A 27,949-nucleotide genomic window follows, 5' to 3' on the forward strand; every position below is an offset into this window, starting at 1 on the left:
TTTATCACGGACCGCTCACACAACTGGTAATACTGCATCGATGGAAAGTGACAGGAGACAGCAGTTGTCAACTACGGTTAACAACTACTTTTCCTCCCATATCGATGTTCTCCCGCACAGGTCATTCCCCTTTGACTATTGGGCCGCTAAACTGGACACCTGGCCTGAATTGGCACAATATGCCTTACAGGAGCTCGCTTGCCCAGCTGCAAGTATGCTATCGGAAAGAGTCTTCAGTGCAGCTGGATCAATCCTGACAGAAAAAAGGACCCGTCTGTCAACCCAAAATGTGGATGATCTAACCTTCATTAAAATGAACCATGCATGGGTTTCCAAGGATTTTGTCCCACCTTCCCTTGATGACACATAGGTTTCCAGAAAAATGGCTTACTTTGGTCCTCCTCCTATTCCGCGAACTTGACCTATTTCGCCTTTTGCAGCAGCTGAATGACCCACATCTACATATGCCACTTTGTAAACCTCCCTAAGTGGGCGGCCCCCCCCATGGCCGGGGTCACCACCTAGCGCACAAAACCGTGCGAGTGCCGTTGCCCTGGACAGGTGGGTAGGCCGACTCTTGGGCGCGGGCACTGGCATAGGGTCCATCATAGTGCAATCAAGTGTCTCTGACAGTGGTGGTGCACACCCGCCGTCAGACACACCGCCGTTCTATGAGGGGCCCAGTGCCAGTACCGACGCCCACGAGTGTGCCCCCCCTTACCTGGGCAGGGCCCCAGCATTTGCAATGTTTACCTCTCCCTGCTCCTCCGCTGTGTAGTCTGGGCTGTCAAATGTTTCACTGGGACTGCCACTACAAATTGATTGAACTGAAAGATGATGGTTAAGATGTAGCTATGCCCTGTTCTGCTGGCCGGGCTCTAGCTCCAGATGATCAGTGGCTTCCATTTCTTATGGACGTCGACTCACAATTACATGCAGTGGTGGTTTATCATCAGCTTTCACAGTTTTCCTACTCACAAACGTGTGACATTCCGGCGCACATTTCAAAATGTGCCCTCTCATGCCAATCAAATAGAATCGCCTACGGCCTGTGGCTTCTGTCTTTTGCACACCAAAGTTACGTGACAGATCATGATAGCCAGTGAGCACCATGTTTACATCGCTCCCTGTGATAAAAATTGGATTGAGATGAGTAACAGTGATTGAATCCACGGAAGTGCGATACAGCAAGACTTTATTCACAAAAAAATGTTTTCACTGTCTCAACACACAAATTAATTGAGGGTCAGCATCGCCTATGAGAATTGTGACGGAAGTTTTTCCCGTGAATAATAATTCCTAGATTTCTGCAATCAATAGCCTTTATGTCACTAATTGTATGCATCTCATTTCCTATTGCGGAGAGGCTGGACTGTATTACTGAGACAGAAATATATATGAAGATTTAAAAATAACACCAAAAGTATATAGTTGTGTACGCCTCAAATGCATTTCCTTTTTTCCACTTTTTAGATTGCTGTGTAATCCATACTGAGAATACGGAAATTTTACAAGTTTAAACTATGCTATATATACCTGCTATCCAGTGATAAAGTACCCTTTCTCAACTTTGTACAATATGGTCAAATCCATACTGGGCCTGAGACATCTGAGTCTGCCTCCTGATCTATAGACATATATTTTTAATGTGTAAACTAGGCTACATATATACGTGTTATCCGGTGAAACTGTACCCTTTATCAACTTTCTACAATGTTGTTGAATCCATACTGGGCCTGAGAACGGCTGCCGAGCTGTTAAGCAAGCTACAGCACCTGTGGTTTGGACACGTAATTTTTTCAGGAATGACGGTTAGGCCTAACTCCGGAATTGCAGTTGACCTGAACTTACTGGGAAATCATCGTTCGCGGGGAATAATCTGAATCCCAGATCCCCATCACTAACGGAGTTCAGCAGGTTATCTGCACCTGTAAGCAACAAAAGCTGGTCCTTTCAGTGTAGCGTGCGTGCATGCAGCCCCGGACATGTACTGGAATGCTAGACCTGTTATTGCTCGATCTTACGTGCCACAGCCTCGCGTATCCCTCTAGTAAGCTTGACGCGTACCGCGGGGCCATGCCGGAGTCTCGGTCGTTAACGGAATAAAGCTGAGAAATCGCTAGCACAACTACAAACGGACATACCACACCACACACAGAATCGACAAAGCTTGCAATCTGTCCATCTTTTCTGTAGCTTGTATGGTAGTGGTTTCCCGGGTGCAGTCCAATTAAGCCACAGGCTCCACTCCTGGTGGTGCCCTTTTGGACATTCCTTTAAGGTTCAGCTTTGCAATCATACTGCCCCCGGAAACCAAAAACTTTGCCTTCAGGGACGCTGTTTGGAGGTTCGTGGGAATAACGCCGCCCGATCAGCAGTCGGCATATGGGGGGTACTCGGTACCGGGCCGGTGTCAGTGGGATGTGTCACTGCAGCGGTGACCCGGTCGGTGGCCCTGGGCGCCCATGTAAATGGCGTGGTGTAATGGTAAAGAGTTTATATAGATAGTTTGACGCCACCTGTGGTGTTCGGCAACATAGATGTTAGGCCGACGCTGCATGCAGATCCTCTGGGACTGATGGTGTTGTGCAGCAAAGATGGTGAAGCTCCCCACAGGTGGAGCTGGAGTCCCAGGGAAGTGTAGATGTAGTGATGGGGGAAAGGCACAGGCGGTGTAGGTGCTGGTACCCAGATGTAGCGGTGCTGGAATAACTGTAGGACACCAGAGCGTGCAGTTCCAAAGCTTTACTCACAGTCTGCAGGTTACACAGATGCCTGCCTCCATGCTGTGTCCTCCGGGTCAGGACCTCTGCCAACCTCCGGGACCAGAATGGAAAGCTCCCTTCCAACACTCCACCAACATGTACCTTCCTGAACATCTCCTTTCTAGCGCTTGTGGGGGAAGCACTCACAGGACCGTGGTTCACTGAAACGCCTCCTGTCTAACAGATGGTTCTCAGACTTTACTTGTACGGCAGACAGCTGTAGCCTTTTCCTTCTGCCTCGCACACGTCGATGCTGGGGCCTCCGAGCCTTAGTTGGGTACAGAGCGTTTATAGCTGCTACTTCCCCCGGTTTCTGCTGCAGGAATGTCAGTGTCCCTACAAACTCGGAGACCGGAATCCGGACCATGCGCTCCAGCTAGGAGTGAGCCTTAACTCTGCTCATCCTCCAGCTCCCCTTCTCACGTCCACACACTTCCCCTTACCTGCACAGAGTGCCCTAACTTACCTCCTCCCGACCACAGAGAGCAGCTCCTCAGCAGTCAGGTTCAGAGGTCTTCCTGCTGGCCTGGAGTGGGAAATGTGTTGTGTGTTGGTTTCACTGCTAGAGAGATCCTTCGTTGCTCCCAAGCTTGACAACACACTCCCTAGGAGGAAGGCAATGCCACAGTGGCGACCGTACTCTTGGGGACGCCACAAGTGCACTGAGGCCCAGCCACTGCTGGATGATGCTGCTTGTACATTGACCCAGACCACTACATTCCCCTCGCACTCTACACAGCCAGAATCTGACCCAGAGGAAACTCAGGTTCCCCTTCCCGCATACTATACCACCTTACACGGTGACAAAGAGGGAGGTGCAGATGAAAGTGCAGGTTCCTTGAGCAGGTGGGGGGGCATACTCATGGGCGATGGCACTGGCACAGGGCACTGCATAGTACGCAAAAGTGTCTCTGCCGGTGGGAGGGCCTAAACAGCCAAGTGCAGTGAGATGGAAGATGGGGACGACAAGGAGTTCAGTGTAGTGCAGGGATTCCCTAGCAAGGAGACTTATGTAATTGTTTTCAATGTTGGGACAGCAATTTTTGGGGAGCACTATACTCTGGTGAATGATATATGGGGCCCATCATACACTGGAGCATTCCAAAGGTGGACATCAGACACTGGAGCAGCATTTACAGGGCCCATTATACACTAGAGCAGTAGAAATGGGGCCCATTATATATGGAGCATTATTTGGGCCCATAAGACAGTGGAGCTTCATCCATTGGGACCAACATATACTGTAGCATTATGTAGAGCTCATCATATACGGTTTGAAACATTATATGGGAATAATGATTCCGTATGGAGAAATATATGGGCCTCATTACTCTGTATAGCGCACTAAGCGCTGGCCTTAATACTGTATGGAGTTATATACTGTCCGTTTTTGGATGTATTGGAGAATTTAAAATGGATATCAGTCATGAGATGTAAGAAGTGAAGTATTTTTCATTGTACTATACTGCTATTTCTCTGCCGTATCGGAGCATCATGAGTTGTGGTATGTGTTAAAGGGGCGCTCTTTGGCCCTGGGCCCACCAAAACCTGGAGCCAGCCCTCCCCCCCACAACTGTAGCCAAATAACCCCCATTTTTCAGTGCGTAACTAGTATTATGAAGTTAATTAAGGTTGACAAGCTTCAGTAACAAGAATTTATGCTTTTGGCATTCAAATGGGCACTGTTGGTGTGTTTCCTGTCCTCTCACTGCCGACTTTAATTCTCCATTGACTTACATTGGGTTTCGTGTTTCGGGACGACCCCGACTTTTCCCTATAGTCGGCCGATTTTGCTCGACCAGACTTTTGGAAACGTCGGGTTTCATGAAACGAAACTCGACCCTAAAAAAACAAAAGTCGCTCAACACTATTTGGGAGCAGCCCTGAACCTAATGGACTTGGATTTTGCTAAACGTTGTGGATTTCCGATGACACCTCTGCGGACGCCTATCCCTTTGAGGGGGATTGATGCTACTCCTTTGGCGAAAAATAAACTTCAGTTTTGGACCCAGGTGGTAATGCGGGTCGCCCCAGACCATCAAGAAAATTGCAGATTTTTGGTGTTGCATAATTTGCATAATACCATTGTTCTGGGGTTTCCCTGGTTGCAAATTCATAATCCAGTTTTGGATTGGAAATCTGTGTCTGTGGTGAGTTGGGGTTGTCGGTGTGCCCTTAGTGAGGCTCCGGTTTTTTCCACCAATCCTCAGTAGCATGATGTTCCTGACTATTTGGCGGACTTTTATGATGTATTTAGTGAGAATGAGTCTGCGTCTTTGCCTCCTCATAGGAGTTATGACTGTGCAATTGAACTGAGCCTGGGGTGTAAATTTCCCAAGGGTCGGCTCTTCAATTTATCTGTACCCGAGCACGAGGCTGTGCGATCCTATATTAAGGAGGCGTTGGAGAAAGGTCATATTAGTCCATCCTCTTCACCCTTAGGTTCCGTTTTTTTTTTCGTGGCCAAAAAGGATGGTTCATTAAGGCCTTGTATTGACTATCGTTCCCTTAACAAGATTACGGTTAAATATCAGTATCCGTTACCCCTGATTTCTGATTTACTCTCCAGAGTTAAAGGTGCCTGCTGGTTTACTAAGCTTGACCTCAGGGGGGCATATAATCTTATCCGCATTAAGCATGGGGATGAATGGAAGACGGCGTTTAATACGCCGGAGGGACATTTTGAGTACCAGGTGATGCCTTTTGGGCTCACTAATGCCCCTTCTGTCTTCCAGTGCTTCATGAACGACATTTTCCGGGACTTTGTGGATACATTTTTGATTATCTATCTGGATGATATTTTGATCTTCTCCAAGGATTGGGATTCTCATGTGGAACATGTTCGGACTGTGTTCCGGATCTTGAGGGAGAATTCCCTGTATGTCAAAGGATCGAAATGCCTTTTTGGGGTACAGAGGATTTCATTTTTGGGATTTATTTTGTCTCCGTTAACTATTGAAATGGACCCGGCCAAGGTACAAGCCATTTATGATTGGGTTCAGCCCACTTCTTTGAAGGCCCTCCAGAAGTTTTTGGGTTTTCCTAATTTTTATCGGAAATTTTTAGCAAAATTTTCTAGTATTGCCAAGCCATTGACTGATCTGACTAAGAAGGGTGCTGATGTGTTGAATTGGTCTCCAGAGGCTGTTTCTTCCTTTCAGGAGCTGAAGCGAAGATTCACTTCTGCCCCGGTTTTGCGGCAACCTGATGTCTCACTCCCGTTCCAGGTAGAGGTGGACGCTTCTGAGATTGGTGCAGGAGCTGTTTTGTCCCAAAAGGATCCTGTAACATCTAAAATGAATCCCTGTGCTTTCTTTTCCCGAAAGTTCTCTCCATCTGAACGTAACTATGATGTGGGGAATTGGGAACTGTTAGCCATGAAATGGGCATTTGAGGAGTGGAGACATTGGTTGGAGGGGGCTAAACATCCAGTCGTTGTCCTCACTGACCACAAGAATTTGATTTACCTGGAGTCGGCCAAACGCTTGAACCCTAGACAGGCTAGGTGGGTCTTGTTTTTTACACGTTTTGATTTTGTGGTCTCTTTTCTTCCTGGCACTAAGAATGTCAAGGCTGATGCTCTCTCTAGGAGCTTCTTTGCTGATTCTCCTGTGGTGACCAAGCCTGCTACCATCGTAGGCGAAGGGGTAGTTCTTTCTGCCATCTCACCCGATTTGAGACGTGCTCTGGAAGAGTTCCAAGAGGACAAACCTGAGCGTTGTCCCAGTGGAAAGTTGTATGTTCCTGACCAGTGGAAGAAGAGAGTGATGTCTGAAGTTCATTGCTCTGCATTGGCTGGTCATCCAGGTATTTTTGGTACTAGAGATCTGGTGAGTCGGTCTTTTTGGTGGCCCGCCTTGTCTCGTGATGTCAGGAATTTTGTGCAGTCCTGTGGGACTTGCTCCCGGTCTAAACCTTGTTCTCGCTCTAGTGGGTTGTTGATGCATTTGCCGGTCCCCAGGAAGCCATGGACCCATATTTCAATGGATTTCATCTTTGATATGCCTGTCTCTCAGAGAATGACTGTTATTTGGGTGATTTGTGATAGGTTCTCTAAGATGGTTCATCTTGTACCACTCCCTAAGTTGCCATCTTCCTCTGAGTTGGTGCCCTTGTTTTTGCGATGTTTTATTTCCGCTGATCAGGATGATTGGGTTTCATTTTTGCCCTTGGCCGAATTTGCTTTAAATAATAGAGCTAGTTCTGCCACTTTGATGTCACCCTTTTTTTGTAACTTTGGGTTTCATCCTCAATTTTCTTCAGGGCAGCTGGAGCCTTCTGCCTGCCCAGGTGTTGACACTGTGGTGGAGAGAATGCACCAGATCTGGGACCAAGTGGTGGATAAGTTATCTCTCTCCCAGGAAAAGGCCCAGCGGTTTTCCAACCGACATAGGACCATTGGTCCCCAGTTTAAGGTTGGTGATATGGTTTGGTTATCATCAAAAAATATCGCTATGAAGGTGGCTTCTCCTAAGTTTAAGCCTAGATTTATTGGACCTTACAAGATTTTGGAGATTAATAACCCGGTCTCTTTTCGTTTGGCTCTTCCTGTCACATTTAAAATCCATAATGTGTTTCATAAGTCCTTGTTGAAGAGGTTTGTTGAACCAGTTGTTCCTGGGCTGGCACCTCCGGACCCTGTATTGGTTGAAGGTAACATGGAATATGAGGTAGAGAAGATACTGGATTCCCGTCTGGCTAGACGGAGACTCCAGTATTTGGTTAAGTGAAAGGGTTATGGTCAGGAGTATAATTCCTGGGTCTCTGTCTCTGATAGTCATGCCAAAAGATTGGTGCGTGCCTTTCATCGGGCTCACCCTGATCGCCCTGGTGGCGTGGATGAGGGTTCGGTGACCCCTCCTCAAGGGGGAGGTACTGTTGTGAGTTCATTTTCCCCTTCACCATTGAGGTCTGATGAACTCCCTCTTCTGGTGAAGGAAGGTAGTGAGGCTGATTACCAAGCACCTGCGCAGGATGATGATGACTGGGTGACTGGAATTGCTGACTGGATATAAGGCAGCCGACGCCCTTTTGCCTTGCTAGTGATTTCTCAGAGGGATTCTAGGAGACCAGTCTGATTTCTGCTCCTCAAAAGCTAAGTTTTCTGCTCTGCTTTTTGCATTTGTGTTTTGGTTTTGTCTTGCCTTGTTTTTCTGGATTTCTGCCATTCCCTGCTGGGGTGAGCTGTATTCCTTTTTGCTCTGTCTTCAGAAAATACCTGAGTACTGATATAGTCTTTTTGAAGCCTAGCGTCTTCAGGGCTTTTTTCCCTATCAGTCTGTTGGCTCTTGTTTTGATAGGGTTTTGGCGGATTGCAGACAGCAGCTTTTCTATCCTGTCCTATTTAGTTAGCTTGGCCCCATCATTTGCTCAGCCTATCTTTCTATCTGTGTGAGTGTTTTTTCATCTTGCTTCACCGTCATTATATGTTGGGGGCTGCCTGTTGCTTTGGGGTCTGCTCTGAGGCAGTTTAGATTTCCCTTTCTGTCTTTAGGCTATTTAGTTCTCCGGCTGTGATCGAGGGGTCTAGGGCACCATAGGAACCCCCCACGGCTACTGCTAGTTGTTGATAGGTTCAGGGGTCTGCAATCCGATAGCTGCCAACTTCTCTGGTTTTCTGGACTTAGCTAGTATTTCTGTTTTTGCCTCCTACGGTGACTCATTCATAACACTTTAGGTTTATTTAGATCTCCAGCTGTGATGAGGCATCTAGGATCATCGTAGGTACGCTCCACGGCTACTGCTAGATGTGTGGATAGGATCAGGGGTCTGCAATCCGCTTAGTTACCAACCTCACTGGTTTTCTGTGGCTTAGCTTGTTTTTGTTTTACCTCCTCGATGACTCATTCATAATAGTATCACCAGCCATACCGCAGATTCTAGGGTACTCAAAAGCAGGATAAAAAAATTAAAAAAAGTGTCAGAATTTTTTTTTTTTTTTTTATATATGCAGTTTTTCCTCTTTTTCTCTGGGGCCATAGGAAGATTTTATTTACCTTAATGGAGATTAAGCAATTGTCTGATCGTGTGGAGCAGCTCGCTGCTGAAGGGCGGGGAATTTCCGCCTATCTCGCTCAATCACATGTTGTTGAACCCAAAATCCCTACTCCTGATGTGATTTCTGGGGATCAGTCTAAATTGTTGAATTTTAAGAATAATTGGAAATTATTTCTTGCCTTGAAGCCTAACTCATCGGGGAGCTCTGCGCAGGAGGTTAAAATTGTCATCTCCTTGCTGCGCGGCGATCCCCAGGATGGGGCGTTTTCTTTGACACCTGAAAATCCTATTCTGACTAATGTGGATGCATTTTTTCAGGCCTTGGGGTTGTTGTATGATGAACCTAATGCTATTGATCAAGCTGAGAAAGCCCTTTTGACATTGAACCAGGGTCAGGATTCTGCAGAGTTATACCGTCAAAAATTCCAAAAGTGGGTGGTCCTTACTACATGGAATGACGGTGCCTTAGCAGCTCTCTTTCGGAAGGGTTTGGCAGAAACCGTAAAAGATGTTATGGTGGGATTTCCTGTTCCTTCTGGTCTTGATGATTCTATGTCATTAGCCATTCAAGTTGATCGGCGTTTACGTGAACGTAAAACTACATGAGAGCTGCTGCCACCTTTTGAACAAATGTCTGAACCTATGCAATGTGATAGAGTTTTGTCTAGGGTGCAACGTTAGGAGTATAGAAGGCGTAATAAGCTGTGTTTTTTCTGTGGCGATGCCTCTCATATTATTTCTGTCTGCCCTAAACGAGAGAAATGTTTTGCACACACATTTGCTGTGGGTGGCGTACAACCTAAGTTTCTTTTGGCAATTACTCTGATCTGCTCCTTATCCACATTTTCCGCCAAGGCTTTTGTGGATTCAGGAGCGGCTTTGAATCTGATGGATTTGGATTTTGCTAAATGTTGTGGTTTTCCCATGATACCTCTGTGGACGCCTATTCCTTTGAGGGGTATTGATGCTACTCCTTTGGCGGAGAATAAACCTCAGTTTTGGACCCAGGTGATAATGTGGGTCGCCCCAGATCACCAAGAAAATTGTAGATTTTTGGTACTGCATTATTTGCATGATACTATTGTTCTGGATTTTCCCTGGTTGCAAATCCATAATCCAGTTTTGGATTGGAAATCTGTGTCTGTGGTGAGTTGGGGCTGTCGGTGTGCTCTTGGTGACACTCCTGTTTTCTCCACCTCTCCCCAGTCTCATGATGTTCCTGACTATTTGGCAGATTTTTATGATGCATTTAGTGAGAGTAAGTCTGCGTCCCTGCCTCCTCATAGGAGTTATGACTGTGCAGTTGAGTTGAGGCCTGGGTGTAAATTTCCCAAGGGTTGGCTTTTCAACTTATCTGTACTTGAACACGAGGCTATGCGATCTTATATTAAGGAGTCGTTGGAGAAGGGTCATATTAGACCATCCTCTTCACCCTTAGGTGCTTTTTTTTTTTTTTCGTGGCAAAGAAAGATGGTTCTTTAAGGCCTTGTATTGACTATCGTTCCCTTAACAAGATTACGGTTAAATATCAGTATCCGTTACCCCTGATTTCTGATTTACTCTCCAGAGTTAAAGGTGCCTGCTGGTTTACTAAGCTTGACCTCAGGGGGCATATATCTTATTCGCATCAAGCATGGGGATGAATGGAAGACGGCGTTTAATACTCCGGAGGGACATTTTGAGTACCTGGTGATGCCTTTTGGGCTCACTAATGCCCCTTCTGTCTTCCAATCCTTCATGAATGATATTTTCCGGGACTTTGTGGATAAGTTTTTGATCATCTATTTGGATGATATTCTGATCTTTCCCAGTGATTGGGATTCTCATGTGGAACATGTTTGGACTGTGTTCCGGATTTTGAGGGAGAATTCCCTGTATGTTAAGGGATCAAAATGCCTTTTTGGTGTACAGAGGATTTCATTTTTGGGATTTATTTTGTCTCCGTCAACTATTGAAATGGACCCGGCCAAGGTACAGGCCACTTCTTTGAAGGCTCTCCAGAAGTTTTTGGGTTTTGCTAATTTTTATCGTAAATTTATAGCTAATTTTTCTGGTATTGCCAAACCTCTGACTGATCTGACCAAGAAGGGCGCTGATGTGCTGAATTGGTCTCCAGAGGCTGTTTTGGCATTTCAGGAGCTGAAGCTACGGTTTTACGGCAACCTGATGTCTCACTTCCATTTCAGGTAGAGGTAGATGCTTCGGAGATTGGTGCAGGAGCTGTTTTGTCCCAAAAAGATCCGGTGACTTCTAAAATGAATCCCTGTGCCTTCTTTTCCTGAAAATTCTCCCCATCTGAATGCAACTATGATGTGGGGAATCGGGAATTGTTGGCCATGAAGTGGGCATTCGAGGAGTGGAGACATTAGTTGGAGGGAGCTAGACATCAAGTTGTGGTCCTTATTGATCACAAGAATTTGATTTACCTGGAGTCGGCCAAATGCTTGAATCCTAGACAGGCTAAGTGGGCCTTGTTTTTCACGCGTTTTGAATTTGTGGTCTCCTTTCTTCCGGGCACCAAGAATGTTAAGGCAGATGCCCTTTCTAGGAGTTTCCTTGCTGATTCTCCTATTGTGACCGAACCTACTACCATCCTAGGTGAGGGGGTAGTTCTTTCTGCCATCTCGCCCGATTTGAGACGTGCCCTGGAAGAATTTCAGGAGGACAAACCTGAGCGTTGTCCTATGGGAAAATTGTATGTTCCTGACCAGTGGAGGAAGAGAGTGATGTCTGAAGTTCATTGCTCCGCGTTGGCTGGTCAACCAGGTATTTTTGGTACTAGAGATTTGGTGAGTCGGTCTTTTTGGTGGCCCGCCTTATCTCATGATGTCAGGAAATTTGTGCAGTCTTGTGGGACTTGTTCCCGGTCTAAACTCTGTTCTCGTTCTAGTGGGTTGTTGATGCCCTTGCCGGTGCCCAAGAGGCCATGGACCCATATCTCAATGGATTTTATTTCTGATCTTCCTGTCTCTCAGAGAATGACTGTTATCTGGGTGATTTGTGATAGATTTTCTAAGATGGTCCATCTTGTACCACTCCCAAAGCTGCCATCTTCCTCAGAGTTGGTGCCCTTGTTTTTACAACAGGTGGTTCGGTTGCATGGGATTCCTGAGAACATTGTGTCGGACAGAGGAGTCCAGTTTGTCTCCAGATTTTTGAAAGCTTTTTGTTCCAAGCTGGGAATTCAGTTATCCTTCTTCTCTGCGTTTCACCTACAGACCAATGGGCAGACTGAGAGAACAAACCAGACTTTGGAGTCTTAGTTAAGATGTTTTATATCTGCTGATCAGGATGATTGGGTCTCATTTTTGCCCTTGGCCGAATTTGCCCTAAATAATAGAGCTAGTTCTGCCACATTGCTGTCGCCCTTTTTCTGTAACTTTGGGTTTCATCCTCGATTTTCTTCAGGGCAAGTGGAATCTTCAGCCTGCCCAGGTGTTGACACTGTGGTAGAGAGAATGCAGCAGATTTGGGACCAAGTGGTGGATAAGTTGTCCCTCTCAAAGGAAAAGGCCCATCGGTTTTCCAACCGGCATAGGACCATTGGTACCCGGTTTAAAGTGGGTGATATGGTTTGGTTGTCATCAAAAAATATCTCTATGAAGGTTTTGTCTCCGAAGTTCAAGCCAAGATTTATTGGACCTTATAGGATTTTGGAGATTCTTAACCTGGTTTCTTTTCGATTGGCTCTTCCAGTTACGTTTAAGATCCATAACGTGTTTCATAAGTCTCTGTTGAAGAGGTTTGTTGAGCCAGTGGTTCCTATGGCGGCACCTCCTGACCCTGTGTTGGTTGAAGGTAATGTGGAATATGAGGTAGAGAAAATACTGGATTCTTGTCTGGCTAGACGGAGACTCCAGTATTTGGTCAAGTGGAAGGGTTATGGCCAGGAGGACAATTCTTGGGTCCCTGCCTCTGACATTCATGCCAACAGATTGGTTCGTGCTTTTCACCGGGCCCATCCTGATCGGCCCGGTAGCGTGAATGAGGGTTCGGTGACCCCTCCTCAAGGAGGGGTACTGTTGTGAACTCATTTTCTGGTTTACCTCTGGCTTCTGGTGAGGGTGGTGGAGCTGGATGTGTTGACAGAGGAGTCGTGAGTTCTCCATCCGGGCTCCCTCTAGTGGTAACAATAGGTAATGAAGTTGGTCTAAATGGCAGAGACCTGCCACCTGACGAGGAGGACTGTGAGTGGACATCAGGAGTCTCTGACTGGATTTAAGACAGTCGACTCCCTAATTTTGTGCTGGTGATTCTTCCTGCCCTGAGGTTCTGGTTTCCAGTTCTGTTCCTGCCTTCTCATGCTAAGTGTGTTCTGCTATTTTTTCACATGAGATTTGGTCTTGTTTACTCAGTTTTTGTGGTCAGACAGCCCCTGCTGGGGCTGTGCTGAATTTCCATTCTTATGTCTCTGTTTATGCCAGTTTGCTTTTCGTCCCTGATCAGATTGGTCTCTTTTTGCTCTGTCTTCAGAATATACCAGAGTGCTGATATAGGGAATTGAAGTCTAGTGAGTTCAGGGTTTTTGTTATCAGAAAGTGTTGGACATTTTTTGGCAGGGTTTTGTGCGTGATTGCAGACAGCATCTTTCCTTTCCTGTCCTTTCTAGTTAGTGTGGGCCCCATCGTTTGTTCAGCCTATTTTTCTATCTATGTTTGTGTTTTCATCTTGTTTCACCGGCAATACATGTTTGGGGGCAGTCTATTGCTTTGGGGTCTGCTCTGGGGCAGTTTAGATTTCCCCTTTTCTTGCTTTAGGTTTATTTAGTTCTCCGGCTGTCACGAGGCGTCTAGGATCATCGTAGGTACGCTCCACGGCTACTGCTAGTTGTGTGGATAGGATCAGGGGTCTGCAATCTGCTTAGTTACCAACCTCTCTGGTTTTCTGTGACTTAGCTTGTTTTTGTTTTTCCTCCTCGATGACTCATTCATAACACCCACCGCTGGAGGCTCAGTGCGATCAATGGCCGGTTGCCATGGCCGCAGTTCCTGCAGTTGTGCAGGAGAACGCAGCACCTGGACATAATGTGGCAGCTGCAAATGAGTTGCCAGAGCCTGTAGCTCTGGGAGCAGTGGGTCCACCAATGGTGGGGGTGCGGAGCAGAAGGAACAGTGGAGACTCCTCCTCCAGCGGATCTTTATCCCACACCTATATTGTAGTGCAGGGCCCACATGCGGCCCATTATACCAACCAGCGGCCGTGCATAGACTGAAGCGGATCCTCTAAGGAAAATGTGAGTTGTGCCGGTTGCACCTGTGGAAAGTACCAGGGACTGTTCCGCGTCTCTGAGGGGGCAGTGAGCCCTGCATAATGCCAAGGGACTGAGGCATCAGGAGTGGCCACCATGGTCACAAATAAAGGACTAAGTTTGGTTTTCCCCTTCCTCCTAGTTTGTATGTGCCTGTTGGCGCACCGATTGCTGGATCACAGGGCTGAAACTCCATGGGGGTTGGTCACAGTGAGCTTTGTGTGTGTCTGCCTTATAACTGGACCCTGTTGCCACTGGACTCACTTCTACCCCTGGACTGGCCCCATGTTATATGCAGCCCACCACCATTAAAAGCCTGTGGTCCACTAAAAGGAGGGAGGGGGGAGACGCAGATTAGGAAAACCTGAGGAGCGAGCCGGGTCAGAACTGTGTTAAGTGGCCATCAGGCCCATACTCCCTGGGACCGGGGACTCAGGGCCAGATGGGCCCACCTTAAGAGACTAAGCTTGTATTATGGACTGCAATACACTCTTATGTTTTTATGGACTGTATGGACTGGAGTGTATTAATTTAGCCAAGCCACGTTCAATTCGCCGGCAATAATAGACAGACTGTGTGCATTTTAAAAGGCTATGTTGCATTGCTTTTTCAAGGACCCTTACGGTCTAGGACGAACGTGTTTTTAGGACCATCCTTTGCCTCCCCTCTCCTACACACAGAGCCCATGCAACCCCTTTTATGTCTCATTTTTATTGTGTAATGTTCTATATCTGCCATGTCACTGTATATTGCCATTGCACTGTACTGTACATGTTAGTGCTAGGGAGAGCAAGAGGTTAACTGGAGGAGGTTGGGCCAACAGCCCCAAAAGGAGCAGAAAGTTCCTGCTCCTCAGTCAGTGCCTGGGCAGGCTTGCCCAGGGCAGGTGCTCAGCAGCCTCAGGAGTTGAAGACTCCCCAGGAGGGGAGAGTTTGTTGTCGTGGAAGTGGGCACCAGGACTGCGTAAGTGCCCCGCCGAGGTCTATAAGCATCCAGATACTGGCTTTTGAACAGGTGCTATTGCTGCTGCTATTGCTGTGGTGGACTTTTGATAGGGAAAGTGCAGGAAGTCAGATCTTGTTCATTGCATCTTCATTAAAACGTTTTCCCTGTTGGATTAAAACCGTGCCAGAGTATTTCCCTGGACCCTCTTCACCAGCAATCACAGTGACTGTGACAAAAAGGTAATTGCCTGGGACCGTATCTGTCTGTTCTATGTGCAAGGGGCCGGGGTGTTTGGCGACTGTTGCTTTAAATGGACTCGGTCATGGCTACCACCCCGTGCCACCTTGTTACATCAGTATCAGGCTGTGAGGATGTTTTTTGGTCTGAGCCAAGAGGAAGATGGATTGTGCGAAATACAGGGATATTCTTTAGCAAAACTTGGCTCAGTCTGTCAGAGATTTGAGACTGAAACAGAGGTTCACTTTCCAACAAGACAATGACCGAAAGCATACAAATAAAGCAACAATCAAGTAGTTTAAGGGGAAATGTGTAAATGTTTAAGAGTTGACTAGTCAAAGCCCAGGCCTTAATCCAATTGAGAATCTTTGGTCAGACTTCAAGATCGCTGTTCACCAGAGGAAACATCTAAGGCTAGTTTCACATTTGCGCTTTATAGCGCTGTGACGGCCTGCGCACAGCCGCCCCCTGCCGGTTCCCTGCCCGCCCCATCCGGTCATCCCCTCCTACTAGTGCACATGGGCGCTGGCGATCTGCGCACCCTATCTTTAGCATAGGGTGCGCAGATCGTGCGCTGGCCGTGCGCTAGCAGGATTTTGCCGTGCGCTGCGCACTTTTGAAGGTGCGCCGTGCGTGCCGAAATGCAACATGCTGTGTTCGGCGCACACGGGCGCACCTTCAAAAGTGCGCAGCGCACACCAAAATCCTGCTTGCGCACGATCTGCGCACCCTATGCTAAAGATAGGGTGCGCAGATCGCAAGTGTCCATGTGCGCTAGTAGGAGGCGATGACCGGATGGGGCGGGCAGGGAGCCGGGAGGGGGCGGGGCTTAGCGGCGGCCGTGCGCAGGCCATGGCTGCACTATAAAGCGCAAATGTGAAACTAGCCTAACTGGCGCAGTTTTGCCTTGAGGAATAGGCAAAAATGTCAGTGGCAAGTTATGGAATGCTCATAGAGACTCATCTAAATCAACTTACAGTTGTAATTGCCGCCAAAGCAGACTCTACAAAATACTGACTTTAGGGGGGTATAATTATATACACTGAAGTTTTCAGTTATTTTTCCTATTTGTTATTTGCTTCACAATAAAAAGAAAACCAAATGTTCACAGTTGTAGGCATGCTCTTTACATGAACTGATGTAAGCCCTCAAAAAAACAGTGTATTTCCAGGTTGTTACATAGCAAAACATGAAAAATGCCAAAAGGCGGTGGGGGTGAGGTTAATACTTTTGCAACCAAGCCACTGTATTATGCTGCTACTATGCCTCCTTTTATTGGGCATCCACCCATGGTATATACTGCTACTGAGTGCCATTGCCTGAGCTGCTCCTCACTGCAACCTCTCGTGAGTATCTAAGAAACGGCTTTGAAGCAGTCATTGCAGATACTGTCTTATTAGACTCTCTATTCCATTCTTGAAGTCAGTCAGTCACTTCCAGACTTCTGTTTAATATGGTGTATGTACATCTGTGAATGCAGATAAAGGCGTCGACCATGGTTTTTGAAAGATGGACTAAATACATGCAGAATTATTGTATACAATTTCCTGCTATTATCCAGTTTTCTAAAAATTCTGGACTATACTTTTTCACAGAGCAGAATAACAAATAATTGGGATCTAATGTATAGGTCTGCTGGAAAAACTCACATTGAGCACATTTATTGAGTTTCTAATTTAAAGACGTGATTTTGATAATGATTTCTTAGGCTATGTGCACACGTATGCAGAAATTTCTGCATAAAAACCGGACTCCCTTTCCAGAAAACGTGCGTTTTTTATGCGATTTTTTCCGCGTGTTTTTATGCGTTTTTTCCGCGTGTTTTTTATGCGTTTTTTTTCCACGCGTTTCCAGACCCATAGAAAATAGCTAAAAACGTGGAATTTTCCGCAAAATTAATGAGCATGCTGCGTTTTTTACCTCGAAGCGTTTTTTTTGCGGTAAAAAACGCATCAATATGCACAAAAAGTGCAAAATGCATAGAAATGAATGGGAAGCTTATTTTAAGAGTTTTTTGAGCAGATTTTTTGGCAAATCCGCGAAAAAAACACTACGTGTGAACACAGCCTTATTAGGAAATTTCGTCAACAACAAAGTAGCTGTACGCTGGAGTTAAAACTACTAATAAATTCTATACATTACTATGTACTATGATGTTCCACAACATTTAGGCTGTGTGCACGTGATGCTGTTCTTTTGCGTTTCGCGCAAAGCATTACTGGGACCCGAAGATGCCGAGAGCATTGCGGACAGGTGGGAAGGCTCCGGCGGCCGTCGGAAGGTGAGAATATCACTATTTTTTTTTAATTATTTTTAACATTCTATCTTTTACTATTGATGTTGCATAGTCAGCATCAATAGTAAAAAGTTGGTCATACTTGTCAAGCGCTATGCAAAACCTGCTTGTTTTTCGCGGGAAAAACGCATGCGAATTCGCATGCGTTTTACCCAAGGAGGGAGTTGCAGAAATGTTGCGGAAATTTCCTCAGCATTTCTGCAATGTGGGTACATAGCCTGAAACTGCAAAAACTCTGACTGTTGTTCTTATTCAATCTTGCCTGGACTACTGCAACTCTCTACTGATTGATTTACCTCTTACAAAACGCTCTCCTTTCCAATCCATCCTGAATGCGGCATCCAGGGTTGAATTTCTGTCCAGTCACTTCACCAATGCCTAAGCCTTGTGCCAGTCATTACTGGTTGCCTATTCACTACAGAATACAATACATCCTGAACACTCTCACCCACAAAATTCTGCAATACCCTACATCTCCTACGTCATCTCTCTCTATCACCCTACTCATGCTCTACATTCTGCAACTGACTAACATCCTCCATGATTCGAACCTCAGACCTTCAGCGCCAAAACTTCTCTCATGCTGTGTCAGTTTTCTGGAATGTACTACTCAGACTAATTAATGACTAATACTTAGCCCCCGCATTTGTATGCGTTCTTTAAAAGCACACCTCTTTAGATAGGTCTATCATCACTAATCTATCTCTTCCCTGTTCTCGCTTCAAATTTTTTCCTTTTCCTCAAAATCTGTTCTGCTGCCACATCTACCATGTACACAATAGAACTTGGTAACTGTACGTAGACAGATACTGGCTGATGACTAGCTCATGCAGCATTATTTGAAATGCCCTATTTATTATAATGATGGCTGGACCATATATGACGAGCACTTTTTACCTATTGTGTCCCTTCTATTTCCTTATAGATTGTAAGCTGTGGGAGCAGGGCCCTCTCTCCTCCTATAACTGTTGAACTATGTGTTACTATGTATTGTTTTTATTGTTTGTACATGTCCCTGCTTAATTGTAAAGTGCTGCAGAATAATTTGCAGGTGCTATATAAATAAAATTATTATTATAAAATTATTATAAGAAGAAAATAAATCTTGACTTTTCTCACCTGGCCCAACCCATCGCTTTCTCAACTGGACTATCTTCTGGCAAAAAGTCTCCTGCAAAGCTGACCACCTGAACTCTGTAGGAACGAGGATGACCCCATTTGTTAGTCAAGTTGCTTGAGAAGTGGATATAACGAGGTGTTTTGGCGTGAAGCTCAAAAGCTGCTTCGTTCTCATTTTCCAATATGCTTCGTACCACCTTTGGTCGTTGTATTTTAACATCTGGTTCCCATGGTAAATTTACAGGATTAAATTTCATATCTTGAGTCATAATTGAATTGTGAGTTCCTAGAAAAACAAATGACATTATACATTAGGTTCCAAAGTTGCAAAATAATAAGCAAGATTCCATCCACATTTCTGCAGTTTTTATGAATGTCTCATATTACATATTTCTTGTAATATCTAGAAAGTCCAGCAGGTAAAAAAATAATTAACAGGAATGTACCTAATAGTTTATAGCAGGGGCTAATCTAAAAGTTTATGGATCCAGGTGCAAAAGTTCATCTTGGGCATTCTTAAACTGTGCAACACTGCATTAGTTATTATTGAGGTATGGTTTGGAGAGTAGAATGGACAGGTTTTCATAATGAATGGTGAAGAAGCATGTTATGGTACGAGAGGAGGAGTAAAAAACTGTGCTGAGAGATCGAGGACTCTCTAGGGTGAATCTTTCTCTGAATTTAAAACATTGTCCTCAACTGAGGTGGGAGATGTAGGAGACAACAACAGAGTGGAGATGGGAGTTAGAAGTTGAAATAATTGCGGTGATGGGATGTAGATATGAGAGTAAGGCCTGTTTCACACATACGTTTTTTATGTCAGTTGTAATCCGCGAAAATGGTGGAAAACAGATCCGTGTTAGTACTGACATCAACGGGTGTCACCGGACCGTTGTTCTAACGGATCCGGCAAATGATGAAATTTAAAGGAACCGTGGGGGAGAGAGAGAGAGAATTTTTAGCAGCCGACAAATGCGGATCCGGCCAGCCTAAAAAACATTTCATTGTCCATCCTGTCATGTCAGCGGACGCCAACATTTTGGCGGATCCGTAAAAATCGGATCCTACGGATGACCATCCGTCAAGATCTGCCGATAATGCAAGTCAATGGGAAAAAAAACAGATCCGCCAAGAAAAATGGCGGATGTTTTTTTTGCAAAACGGCGGATTTTGACTGATGGAGACAAACGGATGTGTGAAACAGGCCTAACAAGTAGTCTTTTTTAGCATATATGAGTGCAAACTTTAAGTTGTATGTAATAAGTAGGGATGAGCGGACCCTTGGATGTTCACGTTCGGTCGAACTGCAGCGTAAAGTTCAGTTCGGCATCTGAATTTGATCCCGAACCCAAACTCGATAGAAGTCAATAGGGACCAGAAATTTGGTGCTCTAAAATGGTCATAGTGAGGGCTAGGGGACTGCAAAATGAAGCTAAATGAGAGTAAGAGCAGGACAAATTCCCTGCAAACAAATGTGGATTAGGAAATGACTTAAAATAACATAAAATAAGATAAAAATAATAATAATCTTGAACCAGGAGAATGGAGATTCAAGTAGAGGAAGAGGTTAAGGAGGAGGTGGACGTGCCATTGTAGGTGGAAGAGGTGGAGGAGGTAGCTAACATTTTTTTATGAGGGGGGGTACTCTGAAAACAGGCTCTGTGGGAGCAATCTTTATACAGGCCGTGTAATACTCTGCCCTTTTTTTGTGATGCAAAGAATGAGGAGACCATCAAATAGGGGATGTGGCCATTTTGCTGCTGGTGGTGGTATAGCTGCTGCAGGAAGAGAAAGGACGTGGTCAATCTGTGCTTGCTACGTGCACAAATGAAACATCTTTCTCTGGTGCATGCAAGCTACTGTACGTTCTGCGTAATTTCATAGGCAAGAGTACTGCTGGGCGAATGGTAAGGCCAGAGCAAGTATAGGTGCTTTTAGATTGGATGGCTGAGAGTAACTTCAGTTCCTTTGCTTTGTTTTCCACCTAGCACAGTTGCAAATCGGGCAACCAGTCTGAGCCCCAGTCACTTCCAGTCTGCAGCAGTCACTTCCGCTTTTTGATGACTCTGCTGACTGTGGTTCTTTGGGCCATCCACCTGGTCCTGCCCCACAAGTGGAATAGATTAACTGCACTGATGCCCAACCACTTGTTTTGCTTTAGGATGAGTACATAAGATGGGTAGTACAAACGGTCAGTGAACTATCGCAGTACATGTCTGCTGATGATGAGGAAACACAGGTGCCAACTGCTGTGGCTTTCTGCTGTGTGTAGACTGGCAAAGAAAACAGGGGTGAGGATGGGGTCGAACAGCGATTCACAGGCAGACATACTGCATGTGCAGTCAGTGCAGCTGCACCGGGGCCCGGAGGTGGAGGGGTGTGTTATGATTGAGTCACCGAGGAGGAGAGCAAGACCAAACTAAGCCACAGAAAACCAGAGAGGTTGGTAACTAAGCGGATTGCAGACTGTTGTGAGTTCATTTTCCCCTTCACCATTGAGGTCTAATGAACTCCCTCTTCTGGTGAAGGAAGGTAGTGAGGCTGATTACAAAGCACCTGAGCAGAATGATGATGACTGGGTGACTGGGATTGCTGACTGGATATAAGGCAGCCGACGCCGTTCTGCCTTGCGGGTGATTACTCTGAGGGATTCTTGGAGACCAGTCTGATTCCTGCTCCCCAAAAGCTAAGTTTTCTGCTCTACTTTTTGCATTTGTGTTTTGGTTTTGTTTTGCCTTGTTTTTCTGGATTTCTGCCCTTCCCTGCTGGGTGAGCTAAATTCCTTTTTGCTCTGTCTTCAGATAATACCCGAGTACTGATATAGTCTTTTTGAAGCCTAGCGTCTTCAGGGCTTTTTTCCCTATCAGTCTGTTGGCTCTTGTTTTTGAGAGGGTTTTGGCGGATTGCAGACAGCAGCTTTTCTATTCTGTCCTTTTTAGTTAGCTTGGGCCCCATCATTAGCTCAGCCTATTTTTCTATCTGTGTGAGTGTTTTTTCATCTTGCTTCACCGTCATTATATGTTGGGGGCTGCCTATTGCTTTGGGGTCTGCTCTGGGGCAGTTTAGATTTCCCTTTCTGTCTTTAGGCTATGTAGTTCTCCAGCTGTGATCGAGGGGTCTAGGGCACCGTAGGAACTCCCCACGGCTACTGCTAGCTGTTGTTGTTAGGTTCAGGGGTCTGCAATCCGATAGCTGCCAACTTCTCTGGTTTTCTGGACTTAGCTAGTATTTCTGTTTTTGCCTCCCACGGTGACTCATTCATAACAGCAGACCCCTGATCCTATCCACACAACAAGCAGTAGCCGTGGAGCATACCTACGATGATCCTAGACGCCTTGACACAGCTGGAGAGCTAAATAAGCCTAAAGCAAGAAAAGGGAAATCTAAACTGCCCCAGAGCAGACCCCAAAGGAATAGATAGCCCCCAAACATATATTGTCGGTGAGACAAGATGAAAACACAAACGCAGGTAGGAAAATAGAATGAGCAAACGATGGGGCCCACACTAACTAGACAGGACAGGAAATGAAAGATACTGTCTGCAATCACACAAAAAACCCTGCAAAAAATATCCAACACGTCTGATAGAAAAATACTGAAGTCGCACGACTTCGCCCACTATATCAGCACTCTGGTATATTCTGAAAGCAGAGCAAAAGAGGCCAATCTAATAAGGGACAAAAACAAACTGGCACAAGCAGTAACATATTCATCACCGCCCCAGCTGGAGCTGCCTGACCACACAAAACTGAAATAGACAAAACCAGATCAAATGTGAACAAGAGCAAAAGAACACTTATATGAGCATGCAGGGACTGAGCTGGAAACTAAGACCTCAGGAGGCAGGAAAAAATCACCAGCAGGGATAGAGGGAGTCAGCTGTCTTAAATCCAGTCAGAAACTCCAGATCTCCAATCGTCCTCCTCATTATCAGGTAGCAAGCCTCTGCAATGATGGAGGTGGTGGAGAGGGTAATGATGGATGCGGTGAAGAGGTTAATACTGGGAGTGGTGGAGAGGGCAATAATGGAGTTGGTGGGGGAGAACAATGATGGAGGTTTGAGAAAAGGGCAAAGATGGACCTGGTGGAGAGGGCAATAATGAAGATGGTGGGGGAGAACAATGATGGAGGTGGTAGAGAGGGCAATGATGGAGGTGGTGGAGAGGGCAATGATGGATGTGGTGGAGAGGGCATTGATGGAAATGATGGAGGAGAACAATGAGAGTCAGACTGAATAACTTAAATTATGGGGAGTCAGAGATTATAGTTAAGGGGGTACACCGTGCTGCTTATCGCTTTATATTATTAATGGTGGGCTACATATCTGTATTCAGGGGGGAGACACATGTATGTATACAATGCAATGTATGTGATCTTGTTATTTTCAGGGCTATGAAGATCATCTTGACAAAACAATTCATGGCTGGGTTACATTGACATGAAGGTCTGACCAGATAGAGAAGAAACAGGAGAAAGGGGCTCTAATCAGACGAGATGTCAGCGATAAGTTCCTGGATGTAGATATTATTCTGTATTGGCTGAAGAGCCCGGCGTTGCCTGGGCACAGTACCTAACTGTGGGTCTTGCTGTCTTCCTTAACATCCCCGCTCTTCACTTGCCATCCCATTCTATCCCTCCGCAGCCGCGCTCTACATCCATGTCCCGGTGCCCCTCCACAGTCCCGCTTTCTTCTTCCACTGCCTCGGTCTCTTCGTCCACAGCCCTGCTCTCCTGCTCTCTCCCTCCACAACCCCGTTCTCTTCCTTCACAGCCTTGCTCTCCCTGTCCACAGCCCCGTTCTCTTCCTTCACAGCCCTGCTCTCCCCGCCCACAGCCCCGTTCTCTTCCTTCACAGCCCCGCTCTCTCCGTCCACTGCCCCGTTCTCTTCCTTCACAATCCTGCTCTCCCGCTCTCTCCCTCAACAGCCCTGCTGTCTTCCTTCCTCCACAGCCCCGCTCTCCATGCACCACACACGGTGACGCCAGGACCAGGAGAGAGGTGCACAGATTGTTCGTTTGGCCGGAGTGGGCGGAGCTGGGCGGAGTGGGCAGAGCTAGAGCGGAGCTGCAGCGCGTGGCCTAGCGCTGTAGTAGGCCGCAGTAGAAGTCGGGGACTAAATTTAGGCCAGGAAGCTGCAGGGGAGAGGGGGGATAGCGCAGTTGGCAACAGGGAGCACCGACTGAGCCGGGACAGGGCTGGGAGGATGTCGGCACTCTTCGGCCCCTGTCCAGAAGACTGTCTTCCTCACAGCCCCGCTCTCCATGCACTGTCCTGCTGTATCCATCCTCAGCTCCACTCTCCAACCGCGTCCCACTCTGCTGCTTCGTGATTGGTTGGTGATACACACACATTCAGATTTATATATAGAGATCTGCACTGTGTGATGTGGAGAGATAATGTTTTTTGTAAAATACGTTATTCTACATTCTCACATTTGTGTGAAATGTCCATGTGCTCCCCGGTTATTTTATCGGACGGCACACAAAGTTTTATAGGTCCATTCACACATACATGAAAATCACGGCTCTGAGAATGAGATCCATGAGGGTCAGAGAATGTTCTGTTCTGATGCAATTTTGAGGATCAGAATAGGACATGCTCAATGCGACTGTAAAAGCTTGCAGCACACCGACACTGCACAGATACAGGAATGTAATCTTATTATACATAGCACAGTCCCTTAGTATATGGTGTACTCAATTATTATGTAAAGCACAGTCCCTTAGTGTATAGTGTACTCACTTATTATGTAAAGCACAGTCCCTTAGTATACAGTTTATATCACCGTCATTAGTTACTATTTTTCCTCATTTATTATGTATAACACCGTCCCTAGTCTTCAAGTTCAGCTTTAAAGTTCTGAATGTAGGTGGATCATCAGATGTGTTGGGGCACAGAATTTGAGAGAATGGGGAATACTCTTGAGAAGTCTTGCAGGTAATTGGATCAGGAACATATCGATTGTGGAGGAGAGAAGGTGGTCTTGGGAGGACCGGAGATTACGTGGTGGGAGATACCAGGAGATTACTTCAGAGATATATGGGGTGCCATATTATGGATGTGTGGCGTCCCTGAGGCTCAGTCGCCACAGAGGTACTACACCTTCTCCTAAGGTGCGGTGCCCCACCATCCTGGTAGGTTGGGAACACCTTTCCACGCTCAAACACTCGCACCCCACACAACAGGGTAGTTCTGCACATCATATTGAGGTCCTTTCATCTCCTATATATTAGGAGCACCTCTGGTGGTTCCCTGCATGGAACACTGGATGTGTTGGGAGGTGGGTGGAGTTTAGATCCATATAAAAGATTGGGAAGGTTTAGAATTACAAGTCAGTCCCTTAGGGGGCCGTCTGACAGAAGGTCGATGGAGTAGGAAGTCACTCGGTGAGGAGTGAGGATCCCTGGAAGAAGGGATGAAGGAAGGAGTGCTGCAGCTGCCTCAGTGATCTGAACCAGCTGGCACGGGAAAGTAAGAAAGGTGGAAAGACGGAGAACTGTAACCAAAGCACCCATAGGAAGGAAAGACAAGTACCGAACAAAGGAGAGAGAACAGAGAGGAGGAGTGGGTTGGAAGAGGAACCCTGCCTATAGGTTCTCAGCGCAAGGCCAGGGCCCGGTCCCCGAGGTTGCATGGACACTTATGGTTCTGCAGCAGACACCGGTGGAGTAGTTGGCTGTAAATGCATTACTCCCATCCAAGACTTGACGCACAACAGCGACACAGATAGAGACCCGGGAGTGAGGCGTCCCCGAAGCAGACTACAGCTGTCTGCCGTGCAAGTAAAGTTCTAGGAACATCTAGTTAGGAGGCATTCTAGGGTTACTAAGTACTGGAATGCTTCACACCACAAGGCACATTTGAGGAGTCGTTCAAGAAAGGTACATGTTGCCGGAGTGTTGGAGAGGAGAGCCCTGACTTGCCCGGGAGGTTGATTGAGTCTTTACCCCGGAGGACACGGCATGGAGGCAGGCACCAGTGTGTACCACAAACTGTGAGTAAAGTGTTATGAATGAGTCACCGAAGGAGGAAAAAACAAAAATACAAGCTAGGTCCAGAAAACCGGAGAGGTTGGTAGCTATCGGATTGCAGACCCCTGATCCTATTCACACAACTAACAGTAGCCATGGGGGGTTCCTACGGTGCCCTAGACCCCTTGTTCACAGCTGGAGAACTAAATAAGCCTAAAGAAAGAAAGGGGAAATCTAAACTGCCCCAGAGCAAACCACAAAGCAATAGACAGCCCCCAACATGTATTGTCGGTGAAAAGCAGATGAAAACACAAACACGGACAGAAAGACAGTTTGAGCAAACGATGGGGCCAAACTAACTAAATAGGAAAGGACAGAAAAGATGCTGGCTGCAATCCGCAAAAATTCTGCCAAAATAATGACCAACACGTCTGATAGAAAAAAGGCCCTGAAGTCACTAGACTTCAAAATCACTATATCAGCACTCAGGTATATTCTGAAGACTGAGCAAAAGATCAACTTGACCAGAGACAAAAATGGAGCTCAGCCTGTACCAACAAGGGCAGGCAGAACACAAACACTAAGTAAACAGACAATATCTCATGGAAAAATGAGAGAGCAAATACTTAGCTTTCAGAAGACAGGTACTGAACTGGTTTGCAGAGCTCAGAGCAGAAAGGATCACCAGCACCCCTGTAGGGCGTCGGCTGCCTTATATCCACTCAGTGATTCCGGGTGTCCAATCAGGCTCCACCTGTTCAGGTGACAGGTTCTTCCCAACCCAACCAATTTCACTACCTCTCTTCACCAGCAGAGGGAGTTCATCAGACATCAACGGTGAAGGGGAAAATGAACTCACAACAGTAAAGCTTTGAAACTGCAAGCTCTGGTGTCCTCCATTCCTTCGTCGCTAACACCTTCAGCACCGCTACATCTGGGTACCAGCATCCACACCATCCTGCACTTCTCCAGATCCATTGCACCTACACTGCCCTGGGACTACAGCTCTGCCTGTGGGGAGCTACACCATCTTTGCTGCATCATACCATCAGTCCCAGTGGATCTGCATGCAGCATCGGCTTATCACCTCCCTTGCCGAACACCACAGGTGGCGTCACGAACTATTATCCCATTAACTACCACAAACCACCCTATTACTTGGGCACCCAGGGCCACGGACCTGGTCACCGCTGCCACGACAGATCCCCCTGACACCGGCCCGGTACCGAGTACCCCACGGCCCTGGGTGGGCGACTCAGATGGCTTTGTAGGTCAGTGTTAGTAGCTTGAAGTGGATATGTTGTGGAATTGGGAGCCAATGAAGGGATTTGCAGAAGAGAGAAACGGAGGAGTAGTGAGGACTGGTTCAGCAGAGTTAAGGACAGACTGGAGAGATGCAATGGGCATGATGAGGTCCTAGACCCCACATGGAGTCAAGGTCATCCATGTGATGTGGGCAGTTCGGAAGAAGAGGTGGTGGTCACGCTGGCCCAGTTGCACAGCAAGAGAGGAAGCAGGGTGCAAAAGCACTACATCCGGATCCTAGCCATTACGTTGGCTTCTACTGGTTAATGCGCCGACAAACTGAGCACACCAAAGCCAGCTCAAGGTAGCTCCATGACAATACACAGGTGACTTCAGAAACTAAAGCAAGGCATAAATGTTCATAACCTGAGCACCACCTGCATGACGAAGCATCTGAATGCAAAGCACAAGCTGCAGTGGAGTACACAACTGAAAAAACAGGAAAAATCTGAGGTTCTTCCTGCTCCCTCTTTTGCTACACTCTCAGTCACTTCCCCCCCCTCCTGAGCAACAGGGCCACATGGTTCCTGCAAACATAGGATGTGACAGCACCACCACCATTAGTGTTATTGGGCATCTACTTTCTTGGTGCACGTCCTACCACCACCGAGGATTGCTGAGTGTTTTAGGAATGTTTCTCTGTCTATGTTGCCTCCTCCTCCTCCTACTCCACTTCCTTCACCAACTTCTCATCTACTCAGCGTAACATCTGCACTAGAGTTGAATGAAACGGGTGGGTCAAATTCAAAAGTCGCCGACTTTAGCTAAAGTCGGGTTTCACCGATCGAAACCCGACCATAGCGTGAGGTCGGCCATGAGGTCGCCGACCCGAGCGCCAAAGTCGCGTTTCAAATAATGCTTCCAGTGCCTTTTCTCAGCCAATGATGGAGGAAGCACACTGTGGGCAACGCGATGACATGGGCAGCGGCCACCACCATCTTAAAGAAGGGCATTGAAGTGATTGGCTGGCTTTGTGTGGCATCACAGTGGCTATAAAAGGCTGTGACCGCCATCTTACTTCTGCCAATCTTAGAATAGGGAGAGGTGCTGCTCCTTATTCTGAAT

The 27,949-nt window shown here is 46.6% G+C and overlaps 1 protein-coding gene across 1 annotated transcript in view; it reads right to left on the reverse strand.

Moving 5' to 3' along the window:
• LOC141075531 (amine oxidase [copper-containing] 3-like) overlaps window positions 1–27,949 on the reverse strand; it is a 111,945-nt gene that overhangs the window by 57,151 nt on the left and 26,845 nt on the right. The window contains exon 2 of the mRNA XM_073562623.1: window positions 18,608–18,893. Within this exon, the coding sequence (XP_073418724.1) occupies window positions 18,608–18,893 (286 nt within the window). The remainder of the gene's footprint in view (window positions 1–18,607; window positions 18,894–27,949) is intronic.

Source organism: Dendrobates tinctorius, unplaced genomic scaffold, assembly GCF_039654945.1.
Source record: "Dendrobates tinctorius isolate UK_male_01 unplaced genomic scaffold, ASM3965494v1 ptg000360l, whole genome shotgun sequence".
Taxonomy (NCBI): domain Eukaryota; kingdom Metazoa; phylum Chordata; class Amphibia; order Anura; family Dendrobatidae; genus Dendrobates; species Dendrobates tinctorius.